This window comes from Poecilia mexicana, unplaced genomic scaffold, assembly GCF_051168715.1.
Source record: "Poecilia mexicana isolate PSO_F unplaced genomic scaffold, ASM5116871v1 scaffold_22, whole genome shotgun sequence".
Classification (NCBI taxonomy): Eukaryota; Metazoa; Chordata; class Actinopteri; order Cyprinodontiformes; family Poeciliidae; genus Poecilia; species Poecilia mexicana.
Window position 1 is genome coordinate 18,721,396 of NW_028263391.1, and position 22,318 is coordinate 18,743,713.

The 22,318-nt window shown below is 38.4% G+C and overlaps 1 protein-coding gene across 3 annotated transcripts; it reads left to right on the forward strand.

The window, feature by feature from the left end:
- The first annotated feature begins 1,187 nt into the window (after positions 1-1,187).
- aspg (asparaginase homolog (S. cerevisiae)) lies at positions 1,188-21,635 on the forward strand. 3 transcript variants are annotated; one of them, XM_014987087.2, is made up of 18 exons: positions 1,188-1,710; positions 6,816-6,942; positions 7,575-7,610; positions 9,243-9,354; positions 10,034-10,159; positions 10,242-10,325; positions 11,456-11,582; positions 11,667-11,779; positions 13,125-13,310; positions 13,806-13,919; positions 14,023-14,142; positions 15,035-15,130; positions 16,165-16,328; positions 18,704-18,790; positions 19,237-19,336; positions 19,419-19,484; positions 19,597-19,659; positions 20,636-21,635. In XM_014987087.2, exons 1-18 carry the CDS (start codon positions 1,473-1,475, stop codon positions 20,678-20,680), a joined length of 2,004 nt encoding a protein of 667 aa, XP_014842573.2. In that variant the 5' UTR covers positions 1,188-1,472; the 3' UTR covers positions 20,681-21,635. The 3 variants fall into 3 exon arrangements, with proteins under 3 accessions (XP_014842573.2, XP_014842574.2, XP_014842575.2); XM_014987088.2 differs by lacking the exon at positions 7,575-7,610 and having other exon boundaries at positions 1,190-1,710; XM_014987089.2 differs by lacking the exon at positions 19,597-19,659 and having other exon boundaries at positions 1,192-1,710.
- Positions 21,636-22,318: the final 683 nt, after the last annotated feature.

The following is a 22,318-nucleotide window of genomic DNA, read 5'->3' on the forward strand; positions in this document are numbered from 1 at the left end:
AGCACATTTTGGACAGCTGTCTAGAATCATTTTGTTATTATCATAATATGGCCATAATATAACACTGGAGTATTAAAAAAGATATTTTTTGGCTTATGTAATAGTAAGATTTGGATCCTGGGATGTTTTTACAAGCTATAAAAATAATTATTGTAAGCCGTAAACCACAATCATCAACACAAAATTATGGTATATCACACCGTCTTTGTGCTGTGTTAATTTCGGTTTGGAAATAAGTGCCAGACAAAATAAACTTTTAGTAAATTTCAACTCAATGAAATGCATCCTTTCAAATATGATACAGTGCGATTTTACTATGTCTTTTCTATAATAAATGTCTTTTCTATATTTAAGGTTTCTTTCCATCCATTTGTCAGGAAAAGCCTTAGAAAGTAAGAAATGGATAAGAAAAAATATTCTGTGGAAACTTGAATACAAAAACGTTTTGGATCTCATAAATGAAAATATAGCTTTGCCAGTTATTGATAATTATAAGAAGAGTAACATCTCCCCCTAGCGGCCAACGGCATGTAACCAAATTGTTAGTGCAATTTGAGACAAGAGAGGTCAAAGAAAGAGATCCAGAGTATCACATTGAACCAGAATGGTATCAAAGTGTCTTCCTTAATTTTTCAGTAACTTGGAAGGAAAACGGCAGTCTTTATTTATTCAGCGTGCTCCTCGAGTGTGTTAACTAAACCAATTCATATGAAGGAATGCCCTGCAAGGTATTTTTCACCCTACTGTTTCTTGTCCAACATCGTGACGTTCAAAACAATTATATGTGAGGTTTAACATGTCAGTATAAGGGTGTATAATGTCTGATGCAGATGTTCAACACTACAGGTTGGTTTCTAAAACAGCCAAATAGGCAACAACAGAACAGATAGCCATGAGAAGAATCATCTAAACCTCTGCATGTAGCCAGTGAAATATGACAGAAATTATTCTTAGAGTTAAAAACCTTGAGAACAGATACATTTGAATTTATTTATATATATTTTTTTTAATATAAGAGCTATATTTTAATCATTCTACTGACGGTGATTGGCTGCTCTGCTTAGCAAGAGAAGTTTGAACTTTTAGGTCTTAGGTTTAGGAGGCAAATTCACTCGTTTTGTTTGTCACCTAGATGGTTGACCGCCACCAGGCGGTGACCGACAGCGGAGGAGAGGTTAGAAGAGGTGCTACGTCAAGCCGCTTTGGGCGGATGTCGCCCATTATATCAGGACACCGCCATCTGTGAATAAGCCAAGCCCACATTGATGACGTCAGAATGGATTCCCAGCCTAATCCGTCACAGCTCTGTGAATTATAGTAGCGAAACTAAACATCTTAAAAATAATCGGTTTGCATTAACACTAACAGCGATGGAATCCGCGGCTCACGAGGCAGGGCTCTGACGTTTACGACAAGACCACTCATCAGCTTCAACGGACGAATTTAAAGGGGCAGCGCCACTTTAAGGCATAATGGCGGAATATAGTCGACCTAACACGCTCGGCCGGGCTCTGTCCCATCCGACTCTTATAGAAACAAACGATGTTTCTCCGCCTAACGTTCAGCTTCACCCAAGACGACGGAGAAAGCTGTCCAGCTGCAGCTCGGTGGAAAACCTCGATCGGGTGTCTTCATCTTCACCCGCGAACGAGTCGCGGGTCCTGGTGATAAACACTGGGGGGACCATCGGGATGACGCTACGTGATACAGGTATAGGTGATGGACTGGGCTCCCAGTTACTCTTAACTTTACTTTTAAGTTTCGCAGTGTCTGTCTGAAGCCCACATCTGCAGCAAACAGCTCAACATATACATAGACTGGCTCTGTCACATGTTGCTGGTAACATGATGCAAGGATTACTCTGTGCTCCATAACAACTGACACGTGGAACCTAAAATAGACACACGAGAAGGAACACTTAAAATAAAAATTAATCGAAGTAAAAAATGACATTTTTAATATATTTTCTACCTCAGACGAAAAGAACACGTATTTGTTTGTAATAAAGTTGTATTCATTTGGAGCAGTTATATATTAGGGCTGGATTTTACAGTGAATTGAAGTTTGTAGACCTCAGAGAATACCATCTTTTTTTCCCAGGATACAGTTGGAACAACATCACCCTTCATAAATCAGTAACCTCATGCTGACATGTGGTGTTGTGCAACATGTAGAGATGCAGAATAACATTCAAAGGTCCCTGTAAGATCAGGCATCAGTAGTTTATTTTCCCTGTTATTTATTTTTGTCTTGGTCTGTATAGACTCCGTCACTGTGAGCGTAAATATTAACTGAAGAAAGCTGGATAATTTAGGTTAGGCTCTAACTACAAAATCTGACAGAGGAACAGAAAATCACTAAATTATAAAAGTAGGCTTCAAAACAAAATATAAGAAGTTCACAGAAGGCCAGCATAATTTAAGCATTTGAACAAGATGGAGAGACTGCAGCTAGTAATGTAGACTTGATTTGCATGGTTTCATGTTTGACTTGAAAATAATGCAAATAATTATTTGCATAACTTACATTTTTAACGTACATTTGAAGTACTGTTTGAAATGATCTCAAACAGTACTTCAAATGGGTTTTACACATCTTATATAGTTAGAAGTGAAATTTACATCTTTCTTTGTCCCACATAATTAATCTATGACAATTTCTATGACTTAATCTCATAAATAAGGTTTATTTAAGTTTGTTCTGTCAGTTTGTATTAAAACAAATACTTTAAAATTGGATTGTTTAAAAACTCTACAGTGACCATTTTCAAAACTGTTCCATACAAAAAGTGTGATAGTTGCGTTCTCATCACGCTTCTCTAACTTATCGCCATTCTGTTCTTTACGCAAATGTTGCAGTTTCAGAATACTATTTGCTCTAAATTATTTATTTTGAACATGTAAGGACAATTTTTCAATAAAATAACTACTGTAAAATATAATTGCATTATAAATAGATACTAGGGATGTGCCGATCAGGTTTTTTCCTCCCGATACCGATACCGATCACCCATGAGGGCCGATACACCGATACCGATCACCGATACCGATCACATAATTATTATTATCATAAACACTACTGGTTACATTATGTGGAAAAAGGAACCATGACTTCACCTTAATTTAGACAAAAATTGGTTTTTAATAACTTTTTCCAAGAACAAAACAAAACAGGCATTGTGCAAATTGTACTGCTATTGATAATACTACCTTTAACAGACTGATAACATATGAAGGCTCTGAAGAGGCTAAATAATACAAAGAGCCAAAATAAAACCTCTCAACATTGCCAAGAAGTTCAAGTATAAAACCTGACATTCAAAGGCAAAAACAGGTTCCATTACAATAAACAATCCAGAGTTACTGAATGAAAGCTTCCTGATAGCATGGCGGCTAGCTGATTACTGCTAGCTCTGATTGGCTGTTTCTGACTGAGCGGAGTAATTATGCAGATCAGGGAGGAGATCGATTATTTTTTCAGAGATTATCTGTCTCATGTTAGGACAGCGAAAGTTTTAATATGTGTGTAAAATGTATTTTTTTAGTTAGATGCTGCAGCTTTAAGCAGAGGTTCGGTGTGAGCCTGTAGCGTAGCAGCGGTTCAACAGGAGAGCAGAACCAGCGTCCTACATCGCAGCTCGAAGGCTTAAATAATTTTGCGGGTTATTTGTTTAGCTTTCTTTACCGTCATGCTAATCCGGGTGAGTGTTTGTAGCTGTGCGCTGCTTTACCTGCTATCTGATCCTCCGTATGTCTTTTTTACTGCAGTGAGCCTCGATGTAGCCAATCTCCGTCCAGTATCTCATTGTTTTTATGTCGTATTAGCTTCGTTGTGTTGATGCATTTTGACGTGCTTCTATTTTTCGCCGCAACACGCAAACTTCCCCATTCACTCAGTGCGTTATAGTTCCACATCGCTTAGGATTTGTTGCTGCGCGTTTGCGCAGTGTGAATGAAAGAGGAGACCAGCTGCACAGGCAGGTTGGGAAATGAGATGATCGGTATCGGCAACAAGAGCCAATGATCGCCGATCACCGATCATGCACTTTTTCACGAAAATCGGCCCGATTGTGATCGGTGACCGATCGATCGGCACACCTCTAATAGATACACTTCCTCTTTTAATTCAGTTTTACAAGTTAAATGTTATTGCCAAAATAAATAAAATACTGACTTCAACAACATTGTTAGTAATGCCAAACTTGATTAAATGCTGTTTACTTCCATAACTCAAATTAACAAATGTCTTTTCAAAGTACTTAAAATTCAATTACAAGGAATCTAAATCAATCCTGGTAATTTATACGTTGCAATCAATTTCATTTTATGAAGCTAAAAGACAAAAATATTGAGGAAGCCCTCAAAGGGCGGAAACAGAAGTTTAGTGCCACCTTTGGCAGAGAATCCAAGCCTCCTTTCAAGATGATGGCGTCGGCCCACGGATCCTTAAAGATGTTACGGAAACAGTCATTGCACCACTTTGATGGGCCCACTTTCCATTGGTATCCATTTGACTTTGCTGTGATATGACAGAAACAGCACTTTGATTCAAAAAGAAGTAAACACATAGTTTGAACACATACGAAAGAGGCAATAAGCCATAGCAATTTGCTGGCCTCAGTACGTTGGTTGATCACTGAGAAAACCTACTGCGATATGGATGGGGACCTGTTGGAATTTGGTTCTCCATCAGTTTTTTAGGGAGCAGGAAATAACAGTTGTTTTTTTTTAATAGGTTTTCTGTAGCTGCCTCATTCATTTGAATTAGGTGTGATTACTTTGGGGAAAAATGTACTTTGTGTGTTCTAGTTAAGAAGTTAAAATTTCAACATGGCGATATGGCAGGTCGACGTAACATAAAATCAGCTTCATCACACTTACCGTACCTTCTAGATATCTGGTTTATGTTGTGTTATTAAAATAAAGATATTTCTAATTATATTTGGACTACACATAATACCTATTTATGATATCTCTAATTACATTGTGACTAGCATAAATTGTGTCAGATATATACCATTAATTTGCATGGAAGCTTTAATTCAAGATATCTGCAATTACAGAAATTAGACTAAAACTTTTATTTCACATAATTAAATTATGACTAGTCATGAAGTAAATAAAGCAAATGATGATTAGGTGAAACTAAATTAGATATGGTGCATTTTTATTTACATGTGTCTCTGTTCCAGCATTCCTGATTCAAATGATTGCATGATCTCCTCTGCAGCCATCAAATGCTGCAGAAGAATTTTATTCACCAATTTATTTATTTTAGGTGTTTGAAAGCATTGAGACACTTAAAACATTCAGGGCTGGGGTACTTGAGGACCAGATTGGGGAACCGTTGGTATACAGGAAATGCCGTTCTCAACAGTCACCTCAGTTAATTGTTTACAGACTTTTGGGATATTAAAACTTTTAAGCCTTTTGAATATAAGCGTCACAAATTTTTTACTTTAGCTCAGAAAATAATGAATGTCCAAACTTGTCCCATATTGGCTCAACTTCACCAAAAACAAAAACCGAATAAAGAAAATCACTTGGGATGAAATACCTTTCTTTAGAGCCCAAGCTTTAAAACCAGTTTATCTGATAGACAGAACAATGCATGCCATCTTGACCAGAAATGGTCTTTTTCCTGCATTGACCGAATAATCCTGCAATAGGTGAAGACCATGATAATCCTGAAGTTTGAAAAACTAAAAAACACCCTAAAATTATTAATCCTAAAAATTTAGAAACAGGCTCCTTCAATATGTCTGTGTGATTCAAAGAGATCACTGTAATTAAAAGTAAAGTGGCTCTGCACAGGACTTTTAAGATGGAGCCTATATGGCAGGTGATTGTAACATAAAATCGCTTTCAATTATGGCAGGCTGTTTGGACATAAAATCGGTTTCGTCTGCCTATCCGTAATTGCATTAGATATCTAAAAATGCATTTGACTAATGTGGCGGAATATTTTATTATAAGGCATCACATTATGACATTAATGATCTGATGGTTATGCCGTGTTATATCTTTATTTTAGGTGTTTATGAACTCTCACCAAATTAACCTGTTTGGTTCACACACACACACGCACACACACACAAGGTTGGACAGAGAATTTGGGGAAGTATTTGTGTGTGTGTGCTTTACGAGGAAACATCCCTGTCATGTTTCATAAATAAATGTTATTTACTTATTCTTCATAATGAATAATCAGGAAGTTTTATTTTATTTTCCAGAGTAATGTCGAGAAAGTAATCACTTTAACAGTCATCAAGATTCTTTCTTTCTTGAAGAAGTGTTTTATGAGGAAAAGGTGAAGGGCTGAGATCATCTATTGCAGCGTTAAATGGATATGAGATGTTGCAACCCCAGAGTGAGGAAAGAAACGGTCCAAACAGACTTGTGTGTGATGCAATATGCACTTTGTATGACCTTGTTTTAAAATATAAACACTTGGCAAGCTCCTTAAGTTTAATAACAAATCACACAATTTTTTGCTTTTTTGGTCAGCATTTTATACAGCCAACACAAAATAATGTTAAAATTTAATCTTTTTAATTTAATTCAGCGTATTATGACAGAAAAATTCCTTTATGTTATGGAAACGCGGTCAATCGTCTTCATACTGGGTGACGTAAATAGCTAAAAAAAAAGTCATGTTAGGATAAAAAAAAAAATGTGTTCATGTAATTTCTTACGTTTACCTCTAGGGTTCAGTATAAGACTGTTATTGTGTTATTGAGACATGGCAAATCCCTCTTTAAAAACGCAATACAAATAATAAGTTACAACATTTATTTTTTTTTTTTTCTTTTACAGGTTATGCCCCTAAAGCCAATGCCCTTGTGGAGAGTCTCCGCAAGCTGCCCATCCTATACGATGAACTTTATGCCCGTCAAACCTACTTGTATGAGTACTACAAACTGGAAAACACGCTGGTCCTGCCGTAAGTTCACCAAGAGTCAACATGTAGCCATAACTCACACTCTTATAGATAAACCTTTGAATGCCACTCTGTGTTCTATACCTGAATTTACAATAGAAACCATATAACTGTATGGTTACATATATATAACTGTATATAACAGTTATACATACAATCTATAACAGTTGTATAACTGTTGTAGATTTGATAGATTATGACTTTGATAGATTTGATAGATTATTGTTAGTTGTATAAAAGTGTTTGAATTTGAAAAAAGACTGAATAATGGCCACATTTTCAAAATTGTTTTAATCTGGGCTAGGGAAAACCCCAGTGAGCATCTAGTAAGGTTGGTGCTATTGTTTTTCACTAGAACAATTATCATCTACTGTATGCTTAATTTTTTTGTGAAATTTTGATTCCATTAATTTGCTTTGTTTGGCACAGTTTAAGGATCATCTAATATTGTCAGATTTTTAACTAACACTTTGTTTATTCCTAAAATGTAGCAGTTTTATATAATTTGCTCTCTTAACCCCCTTATTTCATCCAGTTTTGACCCAAACTTAGAAAGAAAAAAATCCGTAGTAAACTGTTCCTCTAACGCTCAGATTCCTTTTAATGACTCTAACCTGCATTTGTCACCTCAACAGAAAGCCAACGCCCCAGTCCGATCTCCAGTTCCCTCGGTGCCGTAAAACTGAAAGCATGACACATGCTTGACAGTATTTTTATTTCTCTGCCGTCCTTAAGACCAAATGTTATGGTGTGCTGACCAGAGAATGGTGTCAAACAAATGTTGGCTTGAGTATTTTTTAATGCCCTCCATTGAGCTAATGTGTGCTTGGTTTCCCGTAATTCAGCTGCTTTAATGTGTGAACGATAATTACCCGGGCCGAGATAATCTAATGTTCCTTGGAGCATCAGTTTGTAAAAGCCAAACAACAATCTGCTGATCAGCATGTTTGATATAGTTTGTCTTATTGTCCTGCCCACATGCAGCACATTAATGAGAATGGACTGAGCTCCAAGCTGGTTAACAACTTTTTACAGTTTTTACGTCCTGTCAGTGGAAGTTTATGAAGGTTCATCTCATTGAGTTGGAATTTAATAAAAAAAAAAAAAAAACTAACTTTCTTCAATAATTAGACCCAGAAAGTAATTTTATTTACACAGAGTTAAATATTTAATTTTTGGTAAATTTCATGATGATTATTTTGATGTCTTACAAAATGTAAATATTACCATAGATTGATTAAAGAATTAGTCATGTCATAGCCTAGCCAATGTGTTGGGTGTCAGAAATATCCATGTTCAGCCCCCAACCCCATTCATAAAAATACACACACACAATCCACACATTTATTATTCTTTAACTATCAGGCCTCCTAGCACTGGCATGCTAATGTGTAGCTTTGATGCTCCTCAGGCCAGAAAGATGAATAATTAGGGATTTGAATAGTGTTTTCTTCTGCTACTTCAGCTCTCAGACTATCAACAACATATGCCACAGGGTTGTGCGTGGATGAGAGGCTAATTGGAAGAGTGTTAGTGAAGACCCCTGGTTGGATGGGCTGGGGCCCGCCTGCTCTTCCCCCTGCTGTTCTTTTCAGCTCCCATCTCCATGGGATAAGGCTGCCCATGATAATGTGGGGGTGGGAGAGAGGGAGTCACACCCTGGTTCTTTAAAAAAGAAAAACGAGAGAGATTAGCGGGGAAATCTTTCAGTCACTGATGAGGCCGTCACGCTGCTTTACATGTGAGTGTTGCAGGTGGGGCTCGTTAGGTTGAAAGGTGGCGTGAGACTCTCCAGCCTCATGAGTGAGAAAACATATTTTTCCCCTTTAATCATATATGAAATACTAAGAATGTAACATTATTTGTGTCCCTTTAAACTTGCTGACGTTAAATCAGCAGTCTAAACAAAACCTAGGCCTGGGCGTTCGAGCCTTGCGTTCTCCATACCCGCATGACAACACACCTTGATTTTCCACCTGCAGGATTCCTTGTCTGTGTTCGAAACAGGTTTTGGCAGCTTTCTGCGGAGATGGAAAGGCCCAGCTAAAAAACACACCGTCTCTGCACCAACTCTTTTGTTTATTAGTAGCCATTTCTACTTCTTTAAACTGACTTTCTTTTGTGAATCAGAACTTAAATACAAAAAAGATCAGCATGAACATTAATTTATAATGTCATATTTAAATATTTGCCTTAACGCTATGTTCATGTTTCGTGTGGTGAATGTGTCTGCACTAACTCCACTAACATCGGAGCTTGTTGACTTCCTGAATATTACATTTGTAAACTGTTTTCCTTCTAAGGCCGAGTAAATTAAATAAGAGGATAATCTACACGATCCTGGAGTACAGTCCTCTGCTCGACTCCTCCAACATGACCACAGATGACTGGGGGCGCATCGGGAAAGACATTGAGGTACATTTAGAGGTTTATCTTGACAAATTAGATTATCAGCAAAAAGTTGTTATATAAGGTACACTTGAAGCTGAATATTTTAAGTGTTTTTTTCTGTTAATTTATTGATTAACCTGCACTACAGCTAATGAAAACCCTAAATTCACTTTCTCAGCAAATTAGAATATTACATAAGATCAATAAAAATACATTTTTAACAGAAGATCTGTCATTTTTCTGCATAGTATATGAACTCAATACGTGACTGGGGCTCATTTTCCCTTATTTGCTGTAGCAACTTGCCACATTGGTTGACAACATTCTTAACTATGTGGTTATCCCTGTGGGTTCTTAACCACATTTTTTCTTTCTTTAAACTTTTCATTAATATGATTGGATTTTGTTAACACTGTGTTAATAGTCAGCTCCTTTAGCAACAACCTTTTGTGACTTACCTTCCTTGTGGAGGGAGTCAGTAAGTTTACTGAGAGTAGTGAATTTATGTAACAAATCAATTTAATTTTTTCGAACCAATACACTGAAATAAATTAACATTTTGATAATAATTAAAACATATTATCTTTATTTTAAGGCAGTTCTTTTTTTCTAGGTCATGAAAGTTAAAATTATACAAAAGTAAACATTGAATTTTAAGTTCAGCTGTCATTGTGTGCTCTGTCTTAATCTTTTTGGCCCCCAGAAAAACTATGAAAACTTTGATGGGTTTGTGATTCTTCACGGCACAGACACTATGGCCTACACAGCCTCTGCTTTGTCCTTCATGTGTGAGCATTTGGGAAAACCGATCGTTCTCACCGGCTCTCAGGTAAAACTTGTCTCCTAGAGTTTAACCAACCAGTTTCTGAAACGTGGCTGCTAAATTTGACGCTTTTACTTTCTGTATTTAGGTGCCGATCTATGAGTTGAGGAACGATGGCAGAGACAACCTGCTGGGAGCGCTGCTGATCGCCGGCCAGTTTGTCATTCCCGAGGTTCGAAAAGCCCCTATAGTTTTAAATTATTTGATAACTTGGCTTTATTTCTGAACCAGGTATGAGGAGTTGCAGTGACTCAATGTTTTAGTATTTTCCGTTGCTGAATTAACGTCTAAATTAATTTGATGTGTAGTGTGATTTTGCAGAGAGAATACATCATGTACCTCAGAGACGGGTGTGAAAGGAATGCTTTCTAATGACCGGGAGTGTTTCGCAACAGTTAACAGAACAGGAAAAGCACCTGACTCTGTTCATCGTACGCTCTGCAGAAGCTTAGCAGGAGTGATGCCTTGTCATAGCCGAGCGTTTCAAACTGAGCAGCTTTTTACTCATTTAATCTAAACACTTTAAAACAGTGTAAAGAATATACCATCGAATCTGCTTAGAAATTATCCAACATATGTGAACCTGAATTTTACATCAGGTGAAAACGTTTTAGTTTTTGAGTAGCTTTATGTGGTAGAAATCTACATGATCAACCATATCTGTTCCCATTTTACAAATGATACTCATTTGTATTCACCCACATTGCCATGCTGCCAGCCTGCCACCACCATGTTTCACCAATGGCATTCACAAGGTTTTGTGAAGTTAGTTTTTGCCACTTTTAGTTTTGGATGTAGACTGAAAAAGTTCCGTTTTGGTCTCATGGAACCATAGGATTTTTTTTATGCAATCAGGATTTCTTCTGACATTTTTCAATAAAGACCACATTTGTGTACAACTCATTGATTCCCTGCTGACAGATTGTTCCACCTGAGTTGGGGATCTCTGTAGCTCCCCAACTATTTCAGCTTCTTTCCTGATTATTACTCTTCTTGTCTGCCTGTCAGTTTAAGTTGGCAGCTGTCTCATTGCAGGTTTACAGTTGTGCCATACACTAGATTTTATTTCAGGGTATCGGGTTAAAAGAAGCCACATCAAATTGATCAGACTTTCATGTGAAAACATTTGAAAGGGCAAGGTTCTGTGTTTCTGGTATTTATTTCCTCCAATGATCTACTTTTTGACAATTGTCTAAAAATGCAAATAAGTCATCAAAGAAAAAAAAAACCAAGACAGAAACTTTAGAAACTGATTTGATCTACACCAGATTTTGGTCATGAACTAGATCTCTTCTTTTCCAGGTTTGCTTGTATTTCTACAACAAGCTCTACAGAGGAAATCGTGTCACTAAGGTGGACGCCGGCAGTTTCAATGCGTTCACTTCTCCCAATTTGCCTCCTTTGGCAACCGCTGAAGTGGATTTTAAAAGTTAGTCATAGATAAAATACTTCTGCATACTGAGGATGTGTAACTTTTGCTGCGGCTGAAGCTATCTAATCATTTTTGTTTTAGTTAACTGGGACACGGTGTGGAGGGCAAACACCACGGCAAAGTTTCAAGTCAGAACGGAGCTGAACAGGAACGTGGGTCTGCTCAGGTTGTTCCCAGGAATCACGTCATCAACAGTAAGAAAATTAGATTTGTGTCTTACTGGCGGGATCGTGGTGGTGATTCTCACTGCTGTGTAAGAATCTCTTAAAGATTATTTTATTATTTATTTCTTTTTTTCAGTTTTGTCCGCTTTAGTGAAATCTTCTGAATTTGCTTCACAAGACGAAACTTATTCAGGATCTGTAAAAATCTTCGCATAGTGATTTGCCTGGACTTGCATGTAAAAATACAACATGTAAAATACAACCTCTCTAGAACTTGAATCGGGCCTAAAAAAAAATCAAATCCAACTTGACCCGACTGCATTGACATAAAGTAAATACTTCATATTATTTTAGTTAAGATTTTACTGCTTTTACAGGCTCCATCTGTTTTTGTAAAAGGAACGATCTGGCAAAGGCGGTAGAAGTCAGCACACCTCAGTTACGCCTGTGACTTGCTAAAGCGAGGTAGTCACAGCCCGGGATCAACCGACTTATGTCCTTCAGGTCAACAGTGTTGGTGTGAATGATTTATCCCTTACATGGTATTGCAGAATAATGATTCATTTCTAAAGGTAAAGCCCTGTTTTTGTCAAACTGCAATAAAATACAGTTGCTTTTATGTAATTACCTTTCCGCTGTTACTTTATCTGCTCTTGTAAACTGCAGTGCGAGTTCTGGCCAGAAAAAAAATATGAGAGAAAGTTATGGCCCATATCCAATCACCCTGTAAGGAGGGAGGAATGCCGCTGACGCCGTCCCATTTAACTGAGCTTCCCCCTGCAGAACCTGCGGGGACGGTTCTCCTTTACTGTCTCAATCTGCTCCCTCTTCCCAGCTCAGCTATCAAGGCTTTCTTACCATGTTTAAAGGCCTTTATGAGGCACCGTTTTGATTAGGCTCCAGACTCCTGCATGTTCACCATCCCTGCTCTTATGGACGCGTGATTTGAGGTCTGTGTCAGACCTTTCTTGTCAAACTACTAATTATACTCAAAAATACTGACTGAACCCCGAACTTTAAATGTCACCTTCCCCTCACGCTGCTATTTGCCAAGTGACTTTATTCTCACTAATGGCTTCAGATTAATTGCTCTCCTTTCTGCCGTTGAAGTCATCTGCCGTTCGAGTCGTATGCCACGGTTAATGATGTGCTACAGGGCCTCCGAGTGCCTGCCAGCCAACCGGTGATTGAGATACTGGTTTTAGAGAAGGCACCAGATGGGCTTTTAGTAGAGGGAATGGTCCCGTGCATAAGAGTAAAAAGCACTGCAGGAAAAATAACACGGAATACTAATTTCTCAATTTGATGCTACGCAGTTGATGCGGTCGTAAACGCGGGCTGTTTTCAACCCGAGCCGGCTCACATCTGTCTCCAGGTCAGGGCTTTCCTGCAGCCGCCCATGCAGGGCGTCGTCCTGGAGACCTATGGCAGTGGGAACGCGCCCGATAACCGCCCCGATCTTCTGGAGGAGCTGAGTAAGGCCACCAACAGCGGTGTCATCATAGTCAACTGCACCCAGTGTTTGAGGGGGACGGTCTCAGCCTCCTACGCCACTGGAAGGGTACGGTAGTTTGTTTTATGATAATTAAAACCATATGCACTTGCAATATAATTGTTTAATATTGCTGTGACTTGCTCATGCTTTTATTTTTATTTTTCTGTAAGCGCGGTATTCACATCAGGGTTTTTAAAATTTCTAACAATCATCTCCTGCTGTGCAAGTCCAACTTCATATATGCAGCTGCCAGATATATTACTTTGAATTTATTATGTATTAAAAAATATTTCATATTTCCTGTGCTACAGTCTTTCATTAAAAACAAATATTTATGTCTCGTTAAACAGACACATATAATTGATGAACTACTCAAACATTTAAGGAATTAAAATTTTATTTCATGCATGTCATTCCATGTCCGTTTAAGAGATTACATACATAAACACGAGTTAACTTTTCATCCAAGTAGTTTTTTTTTTTTGTTTTTTTTTTTTGCAATTTTGCAAGTGGTTATTATACAATCTGTTTTGCAAGTGAGTGGTTTGTCTGACTTTTCAGGTGTTGATGGAGGCCGGTCTGTTAGCTGGGGGTGACATGACCCCTGAGGCCGCCTTGTCAAAACTGTCCTACGTTCTGGCTAAGAAAGAGCTCACTCTGGATGCTCAGAAAAAGGTTATCTGCTCAAAAGACTTCTTTTTTTTTTTTTGGTGTTGATGTGAACTTTTCAAAGAAGGAAAGTCATAAAAGTAAAAAACTGTTTTGTCCTCTCGTCCAGATGATGGCTCAAAACCTGCGAGGTGAGATGAGCGCCGACCTAGAAGGAGCCAAACTGTGTTTGAGCGACAGCAGGTTCATCCAAGTCATTGCCAAGTCTCTGAGCGTTAGCTGCAAGGAGGTAGGCAGACAGACGCCCACGCACGTGTTTCAACCCCCGCAACAGCTAAACAGGATTTTCAGCAAACCAGTTGATAACAGGACAATCGAGTCCTAAGTTCTGACACTTGTCTTTGTATTCGTTATTTCATTTAAATTCTCAGGAAAGCTCAGCGGGGCTTGTGTCCTTCCAGTTTTCATACAAGGCTTAATGTCACATTAAAACATTGTAGATGTTAGATAGAATTGTTGTCAAACTGTATAAAAGTATGTGCTGCTCTTGATATATTTCTGGAGAGTTTTAATACCTCTTGAACTTTTTTTCATGTTTCATCCTGTTAAAACCACAACGTATTTGATTGGGATGCAATATGGTAACTGAACACAAAGTAATGCATAGTTGTGAAGTGATAGACAAAACGTTAAAGGTTCCTCCTTTCAATTGGACAACAACCTTAAGCATAACAAATGAAAACTATGTACCATTTCCCTTCCACTTTGCTGTTATGGACTAATTCGTGCCGGTCTGTTTTAAAAAATCCCAATAAAATACATTTTGGTTTGTAGTAATGATGAACGTTTTTCACGGTATTTTGTAGTATTTGATGCAAAACAAATAAAGGTGAGGATAGAAATTATTAAACAATCCAATGCAGTCTTTTGGGACAATAAGTTGGACGATTTTGGGTGCACGTTCTTGCCCCACATGCCCCATAAACAAACAAAAAAAACAACTTGTGATTTTTTTAAGGGGCAACTTCATGATACTAGAGATGTAAAGTAACTTTTTTATTGATAAAAGTTGTAAAAAAAAAAAAAAAAAAAAAAAACATTGGCACAGTAGAAAGAGGATTTTTGTCAAGTTCCCCGAAAGACATAATTTTTGATCTCTTACATTTCCTGACATCCAAAAGGAACTGGAGGCCATCCGTGATGCCCTGACTCCTTCACTGGCATGTGCTGCTGCCAAGATTGGGGACACAGAAGCTTTAGTAGCTCTTAAGGAAATGGTAAGCAGCCATTCCCTCTCATTGTGTCATATAGACAAAAACTGTTTGATACACTCTCACTCATTTTAGCTATAACCTTGTACGTCAGCAGAGGCAGGTTCTGACCTTTCTTATCTTCTCATGTTTGGGTAGCAGGGTCAGTGTCCACAGTTAAAACTCACACTGATAATTTGCCAAAAAAAAAAAAGTCAAGGTTACGCTTTTAAAAAAAAAATGGACGTCCAAGTTCACACAAAGCCAAATAGGATTTGGAAACGTAGACGGAGGTGTTTTTGTAACTTTGGTACCAGCAACACTTTTCTGTTAATTCAGCCAGTAGTTGATGTAGTTTGTAATCTGTAGAACAGTTTATACCTTTTTGTTAGAAATTACTTAACCACATAAAAAACCCTGAAAAACACAAGCTTTTATGCCTCTTGTGACATCACATGAGGTATAGGACAACTACAAAAATATCAGGAACTATACGGGATGGCAGGTGTTTGCTGACTCTTATTTAACATGAGTTTAAATGTGGTGGGTAATTCTGAAAGCAAAGAGAGTGCGCACACTTATGCATCCACACCATGCTTGCTTTTTTTGTAAGTTTCCCCAGTGAAAATGTTCAGCTTGTTTTTCAGCTGAGTTTTACAGGTTTGCTAAGGAAAGTCAAAACTCTTGCAACTCAAATAGACTCTGAGTGCATCATGGTCTGCCGAAATCCGTCAAAAGAAAACAGATTTCAAATCAGTAATAAATGTGCTGCTTAATAGCATTTTTAAAGCCACTATTTGAAGTTTCAACATATTACATTTCTGAAAATACAGCTAAGGACTGCTAAACTGATGTTTTCTGTTATGTTGCTTAAAGCTCTGCAAGAAAACCTGATAATTTATTTAGAACATTTGCCATTTTGCTCATAATAAACTCCAGCCTGTGTGACTGTTGGGTATTTATTTGATTTGGACGTTTATGACAGAGACATCAACACACCCCGCACCTGTTTTTACTGCGTTGGACAGCCAACCTGCAGGGCTGATTTTCCTGTGTTTCAGGGAAGCGACTTACGCCTGGGCGACTTTGACGGACGCACGCCGCTGCACGTCGCTGCTTGTGAGGGTCACCTCAGACTTGTGCAATACCTGCTCAACCAGGGAGCCTCTGTCCATGCGAAAGATCGCTATGGAGACACACCCCTATGCAACGCCGTGCGCTTCAGGTAAAGCCGCATCGCATCGAGCGCTGATGTGTTTGTTTTTAATCTGCTCATTAAAGTTATGAAATTGCAGATGTATAAACCCCCCCTCCCCCCTCTTGGCCATTAGCAACAATTGTCATTCCTCACAGACCTCAAAGTGTTTTCCTGAAAACATGTTGTTAATAGCTGCTATAGCGGAGATTTCATTAAACGAGCTGCTGGGAGGCAGGGAATTTGGTTCTGCCTAAATGAGGAGAAGGGAAAAGCGTCTGTATTAGTGGGGAGGGGAGAAAAAAATCAGAGGAGAGACTCATAATGGAGTTTAGAGGCCAACAATAATTACAAACTAATTAGGCTAATTGTCATCTGACAGTTTAGAGAGTGTTTATTTTTTACAAGTGCTTTCTTTTCCCTCCGAAATCTTTCTGTACGTCTGCCGGTGAAAACCACGCTTCACGTTTCCATGTTGGAGCGATGATTAAGCCTGAGGAGGGAGACCGTGTGTGTCACAGCACTACCATGTTGCTCTTGTCTTACTTTAACGGTTGGCACTGCAAGCGTGGACTTGTTTCCTTTGTGATGCTGGAGTGATGCATCGGCCCACAGGGACCTGTCGTTACTGAACACGTCCTACAGAATGTTGCACGGCTTCTGTCAGCGGATTCCTACCTTAATGGTTTCAGTGAAACGACTGCAAACAGCCCGACAGAACTGAGGTTTGGAGGTGCTGTCTGTATCGCTGATGTGTTTGCCACTGAACTTTCACACCGCACTGCAGCCTGACGTCCATATAAGGGAAAGCTAAGAGTTGTACAGACTGAAGGCTTGAAGAACAAATGTGGGGAGTGCCTTAATAACCAGTCTTACCAGCTTGCTCCCAGTTTCACAGATGAAAGATACTAGTTCGTTTCTTCTTTTAGACTCCTTTATCCTTCCAGGAGTTACTGTGGTTCTTATGTCACACGATCTATAGAATTAACAAATTGCTTTTTAGTTATTTTGCACTGTTGTCCTTAACAATGTTTTTTATGGACATTGATGCACAAAGGTAAACAGTTGTGGACAAGACACAGCCTAACTTGCTGTGTCTTGTCACAGTGACTGTCCCTGCAGGAGACTCTTGTGTGGGTGGCTCAATGTGGGGGATAAGGAACCTGTCTTAACATGTCAGACAACGACTACAACCACACTAACTCTTAGAGCGGCACAATAACATCAGTGTGAACTCTTAAATGCCGCAGAGCAATGTTTGCTTGAAGGAAGTCCAAGTCTAAATATTGCTTAACTGTGAAATGATTGAACGTTACACGAGCACAAAAGTGTTTGATTCCCTCTGAGTGGGCGGTTAATTTATAAGTTCTTGTGAACAAATAAAAATAATTGTGAAAAAAATTGAATTCTTTGAATTTTGAACTGACCACACAAAGGGCGTTATCGTTTTTGAGGCTTTATTTGAACTCTTAATGATTTCATATTTTGTATTTTACCTAAATGTTGCCTAAATAAAATGTGATTCTAAGAAATAAGTGTAACATGTTCTCTGTATTCTCTGACATTGTGAAGTCAGAAACTCAAGATGTTTTCTGAGATTATGAGGTCAGACATTTGCAACAAAAAGTGACAGAAGTCCACTAACACTGACGTAGAAAAATGTAGGGGATGCTCATCTGGATATTTTCCAAAGTGTAAGTTGGACATTCTTTTACTGAGTCAGAGTGACGCGTACCTTGTGCAGACTAGCCATAAAAATCTCAAACACGATCCGGAATAAACGCCTGAGGAAGAAACTGCAACATGCTGCATTGAATCTGCACCTCTGAGATGTTGGAGAATATACTAGATTCAATACATTTCTGCGCTAAATCATTAAATATACACATCTTTATTCTTGGAAATATGTGAAATAAATCTCAATTTAGTTTTTTGGGTTTTTTTTTACTCTGTGTCCAATTCTTTTTCTTTTATCTAGAATGGTTAATATACTCTCTCCTATATATGTTTATAACGTCTCACATTGAATGAAATGACAAATGAGCTGAGCAGAAGTTAAAGTTTTCAAAAACTTTAACTTCTGCTTTAACAAAGCATGAAGATGCAACGTTGTCTCTGTTGCCACTAAAGCAACAAAGCATAGATTTTGCCTTCAATTTTCTTCCACACACTGTTGTTTTAAACGCTGTTGGTAAATTCATATCACAAGTTGGTTAATTTCTGAAAAATCTATTTATAGGACCTTATAACTTATATTCCAGTGAAGTGATACCCTTTTTTAATGAGCTAATATTAAAATTATATAATAGCTTTATAAAATCTCTTTATTGTGCAGCATCACATGAAACTGTGAATTATAGGTAAAGTGTGAATTGACTGAGGTTCTGTGTTTTCGTCTCATTTAGGCACAAGGACGTGGTGAGGCTGTTGAGGAAGACCGGAGCCCACTTCTCCAGAGAGCAGCTGGAGGAAGCAGGAAGTGAGCTGTGCAGGTCAGACCGACTAGAAAGACGTTTCGGGACTTTACCCAAACCGCTCGGGTTTTCTGAACCGTCCACGCTGACCCGTCCTGCATTGCTGACACAGGTCCAACCAGTTGCCCAAGTGTTTCACATGCACCAAGAATGCGACTTGGTTGCATAGTTGTGGACCCGATCTGCATCTCCAAGACGCACACGACGCAGACCGGGCTGTTATTTATCTACACGTGACACTCAACTGGTTTTGTCGGGACCTATTCAGTGTTGTACGAGCGCACATTTCGTGTTCTATCGGATAAGACGAAACAAAAGCAGCTGCTAATCTGCTGATTTGTTCCTCTGATGTGTTGGCTCAGTTTCAGGGAACTCTCTTTCTTCACCCTCAGTTTTTTTTTTTTTTTTTTCATTTTGGATTTTGCTTTAATAAAAGTGTTGCATTGTGTTTGTGTGTGTGTCAGCCTCGCGGCCAGTGGCGATAAAGAGGGCCTTGATATCTGGAGAATCGCCGGGGCGGATCTCACCAGACCAGGCTACGACGGGAAGACGGCCATTGAAGTGGTGGGTTTGAGAGATACTTGGTCTGCTGTGATAACGCTCGTCAGTTCAGAAAGCCTAATAAATCCCTCTTCTTCTGTCTCAGGCTCAAGCTGCAGGCAATAAGGACGTGGTGGAGGTTTTAAACTCATACATGAACAGCAAAACCATGGTAAACAGTTTTCCCGTCCTTCTTTAGAGTCGTCCAGATCTCGACATGAGCCTAAATTAAATCAAACCAATTCTTAATTCTGCCTATTAATTCCTTGTCTTGTTAATTTCAGCCCGTATTTGATGAACTAAATGAATATGATGAATATAATAATGATGATGATGAGGAGGAGGAGGTAAATGACATGTGGTGAACTTCCCAGTTTGTTGCTCCTTTCCCACAGCAATCATGGCTGCCTGAGTTCCCCTTCATTCAGGATGCTTTCCTTTACTGTCATTAAGACGCTCGTCCAGATCGCCATAGTGACACCAGGTCAAATGATCTGACTCAAATTTCAAGAGAAGGAAGGAAAGCGTTATTGTTCCAGAAACCCCTAGAACTTTTTCAATTTTAAACTGTTACGGTTTTGTTGTGAATTAGCATGTAGCATCAACACAAAGCAGCACATGGTTGTAATGTGCAAAGAAAGAGATTTTTTTTTCTTTAACTAAAATCTGAAAAGTGTGGCATGCATTTGCATTTAGTAAATCTGAGTCGTTAGAAAACCGCTTTTTCAGTGTTTTGGTGCATGTTTCAACCACTTTGGCCATTTAGAAACTAAAATCACTTAATTGAGTCTGTAAAGATCAATTTTCGAGTCCTACCAGATTCTGAGCTGACCTGCTTTCCTGTCCCTTCTGAAGAAATTTATCCCAATACCGTGATGTGTTTTTTTTCCCCCCGGCCACTTCCCCATAAAGGCCAGATTTGTGTAAATTATTAGTCATTTTTAAACAAAGATATTAAGAACTTTTGATGAAGGACCGAAGAGCCACTTGAGTCTCTGCAGGTTGCAGACCAATAACCAAGCAAGGAAGCTTTTAATCAGGAATTGGTGTCTTAAAAGTGAAAACTTGTAGCGTTTTCTCAAATTTGATCAGAATAAATAAACGCGTGTTTCTTTTAACCAAAACAATGCATTCAAATTAAGCTTAGCTCCACAACGCAATTTCTAATCATGTTTGAGCGCTTGTTGGCAAACTCTCGTAAAATCCTGCTCACACTAATCTTACACGTGTGTCACCGTGCTTGTGGAAATCCTGAATCACTTGTCATCCCTTCTAGTACTTAATATTAATCCTTCCTTTTTTTCTAATCCTTTACTTTGTCAGAACGGTGCAGCGATCGAGTTCACTGCCAAGCCAGCGTTGTTGTAAGCCGACTCTACCTCCGTTCCTGTAAAGTTGTCCTCTACATCCTGTCCACCTTTGTGTTTGTTGCTTGACCTCTTTTAAATATAAGCACATATCACTTCATCCATCCAAATGTCTTTACATCACCTCTGCTTTGAATTCATGCCTTGAAACGAAAATACCACATGTATTCAAGTGTTTGTTGCATATCGTGTTAGAAATGCTGAATGTTCAAATCTGTTATTTTTCTGCACAAAATAACCCCTAAATTTAGGGAACTGAAGTGAGTCTCATGTTACAAAAGTGGAAGCTGTGACATTGTGAAATAACGTTACCTACTTGAGGAAGTTAAGTATTTTTAATGTTTCCAGTGGCAAATGACATCACTGATTTTATTTTTGTAGTTCTTTTATTAGGGAAATTGTAGAAAATACAGTGTGGGATCATGAAAGCAATATTTTACTGAATGAATTTTGTCCACGTCAGCCAAAGAGCCACGCGACTCCCGAATGCAGCTTATTTCCCCCCCGCTTCCTGCTGCTCTACACGTGTAATAGAAAAAACACAAGCTGCAGTTACTCCTCAGACTCATCCAGCCTGTTTCTAGGCTAATTGTCGAACTGGAAGTGTCGCATATCTCGCACCCTGAACCGGAAAGGGGAAGTCCAGACTATTGTGTGAAGCAGATTAAGAGGAAAACCAGTTCCTGCGTTACTTTGTGACTTTGTTTAATGTTCTCAGCAATAAAATTAATTTATCTTTGGCTGTTTTGCTGTACAACAAGGAAATAACATCATTCAGAACTCTAGTTTTTTAGATTTTTTTTTTATGCACTACTGTTTTGTCACTCATTTTAGTGTTCTGGAATATTCTCTCTTACCTCATTGTATTACATATCACTTGTTACGAGTTTTGTCTGATAGTAATTTGTTTCCTTGTGGGAAGAACAGCAGGAATAAAGCCTTTTGATGTAAAGAAATGCCTCGTGTGCTTGCTGATGTCTTTCACACATTCGGATGAAACGAAATGTGTTGATCCTGTTCAAATATTCCTTTGTCTTGACATGGTGGCCACAAGTTTCTTTTTCTCTGTTTTTTTGTAATGTTGCTTCTAAAATATTGCAGATATAAAAATATATTCCCTATTTGCTAGAGCAAAACATGCCGTACTTCAAAACTGCACTGACCTTTTTTTTATTTTAATTAAAGCTTAATTGAGATACATTAATTAATGCAGGCCTGTTGGCATTGTGTTTTTGACAGAGGTCCTTGAAAATGTAGCTTATCGTATTGGAAAAGATCTTCAATGATATAACAACATTCAAAACTTATTTGTGGGTAATGTTAAGTCTCAGTGCTGCTTTAACAGTTGATCATAACAAACCAATGGATAGATTGAAAATTTGTGAGTTGCTTTGCACTGATCTAAAAGGGCTTTGATCATATTTGCAAGACCGTGCCTTTTGGGATTTATAAATGGTGATCCTCAAAACTGTGTTCTCGATTCACTGTTACTCAAAGTGGATTCTGTGTACTCCCTCTATTTCAGATTATGGAGTATTCCAACATCTTTTACTATGCAAATAATAAAAAAAATACATTTACTGTGGTGGAATTATTTTTTTTTCTTTTATCCTGAAAATATCAGTGCCCCTATGTAACT